Genomic DNA, 1,882 nt, shown 5'->3' on the forward strand with positions numbered 1-1,882 from the left:
ACAGGGGATTATACTCAGGCCCGGGAACCTCTTCTTGAATGGATGTCAACTTAATTATCCTTCTGAAAAAATACATATATGTACATTGATTAATTTTGCTTTTTGAAATATGCATGCAGATCTAGACTATAAATTTAGTGTTTTTACTTTTGTATTTTTTGCTAAGTAAATGTGTGACTGAAATATTGCACCATTCCACTTCAATGTTGAGCCTTTAATGCAGAGACTTTCAAATAAATAAAAGTATACTATGCATCAAAAACAGGTAGATGTACATAGATAATCAAATCTAAACAACTGATGTCATCAGCATAAAAGTAGAATATAAATATACAATCAATGAATTTATAATAGGAAACAAATAAAATTAGCATGTATGCATTAGTTTGGAGTATGCTCAGCCGCCTCTGCAATAGTAGTAAGATGCTTTTTAACATCTTGAGCTACTGCATAAGCTCCAATAGCATGAGACTGAAGTACCTTAATGACAGTACTCCATGTGTATGTGTCAGGATCATTGTCACTCCATCTATTTAGAACAGCAGTGAATCTATCCATGGGATCATGATAAGCATCATAGAGACTTTTCAAGTACCCATCATTTATACGAACTGCTGTTCCAAATTGATAAAACTTGTTTGGGATCCTAGCTGCTACTAAGTTAACAAGGTCAACCATATCAGGAGGAGAGTCAATGTCTATGATGTATTCACAAAATTAATTATAGCAATGTGAGAAACACAGCTTACTTGGCACTTCTTGTTGAATATCTTCAGGTTTAAGATGGTATTGATCACAGAGATTACAATAAACTCCCTTATAGTGACCTTCTTTATCTTCAGGTTTTGATTCAAGCACAGAAGGTGAATTAAAATTATCTTTGACTCTGTGCGCTAAATCTTGAAACCCAATTTTAGCAAGAGCCTCTGCTAAAGGTTCCCAGGATTTTGATTTATTCTGATCTCTCCAGTGAATTATGACTTTCCTGGTGCATTGAGTAAAATCAATGCTTGTCAATTCAATATCTTGAAGCTGACCATAAGTTAGACCTAATCTGTATCCAAAATCAAACCATTTCTTCCCTAAATCTCCTTCACTTGCAATAATATATAGACAGTCTCCAAGCAACAAATCATTTGCTAAAATAGATTTTAAATAAAATTTTATATAATTTTAATTACCATATGTCATTAGATGAATGCTGGACCTAGTACTAGTTGCAGATGGGGATGGAGAAAGAGGTAATTCTAGAGAAGCATTTAACAGAATTGTATTTTTTACTAGAGGATGAACTTGATTGAATCGAACAGTCACCTTTTCACTCCTTTCCACTACTGCATCTGCTATAAACTGTATCCTGAAACGAGGAGGATAAGAAAGAAGATCCTCTAACATCTCAAGTCGCTCAAGTTCATCTTCAGTCACTTCTGCAACATTTGCACAACCCATCATTTGATAATAATCAATATCTTCAAGAGAAATCTAGTATTACAATTATTATAACACATTATACACATTTGAATGTAGAACTCACATAGTCTTTAGAAAATCCAACATCTTCTCTTTTCCAACCAGGAACAATATGAGGTTCAAAAGACAGTGATACTTGACCATCACCAGTGAATGTGACTGGTTCATATGATAATATTTTAAATCCTTCTTTAGCACATTGATCTTCTACAACCTAGAAATATAAAGGCATAATTGGGTTATTTACAATATATGTACTTGATTACCTTCTTGCAGCCTTTTTGTTGGCACAAAAAAATGAATTCTACTAGTAGTTCTCTATTTCCATTTTTTTTATCAGCTCGCGCTATTAAATACCTCCTGGGTATGGTTTTGTACTTTCTTTTCTGGACAGCGACACAATTAGAGCAAA

At 33.6% G+C, this 1,882-nt stretch overlaps 1 protein-coding gene across 1 annotated transcript; it reads right to left on the bottom strand.

Annotated features, from left to right (window-relative positions):
• Positions 1 to 375: 375 nt before the first annotated feature.
• LOC109588035 (uncharacterized) lies at positions 376 to 1,469 on the bottom strand. The gene is made up of 3 exons (XM_020004228.1): positions 1,182 to 1,469; positions 750 to 1,139; positions 376 to 698 (listed from the first exon to the last, which is right to left on the bottom strand). The coding sequence occupies exons 1-3, from the start codon at positions 1,450 to 1,452 to the stop codon at positions 382 to 384; spliced, it is 978 nt and encodes a 325-aa protein (XP_019859787.1). The 5' UTR covers positions 1,453 to 1,469; the 3' UTR covers positions 376 to 381.
• Positions 1,470 to 1,882: the final 413 nt, after the last annotated feature.

Source organism: Amphimedon queenslandica, unplaced genomic scaffold (assembly GCF_000090795.2).
Source record: "Amphimedon queenslandica unplaced genomic scaffold, v1.1 AMPQUscaffold_12328, whole genome shotgun sequence".
NCBI classification, from domain to species: Eukaryota; Metazoa; Porifera; class Demospongiae; order Haplosclerida; family Niphatidae; genus Amphimedon; species Amphimedon queenslandica.

What these genes read in the sequence shown, in the direction of transcription:
- LOC109588035 (XM_020004228.1), bottom strand. Translation starts at nt 1,452, where the DNA reads ATGATGGGTTGTGCAAATGTTGCAGAAGTGACTGAAGATGAACTTGAG. An exon ending in CATTCATCTAATGACATATG is followed by an intron (nt 1,140 to 1,181) that starts GTAATTAAAATT and finishes AATCTATTTTAG; the next exon opens with CAAATGATTTGTTGCTTGGA. An exon ending in TATTCAACAAGAAGTGCCAA is followed by an intron (nt 699 to 749) that starts GTAAGCTGTGTT and finishes AATACATCATAG; the next exon opens with ACATTGACTCTCCTCCTGAT.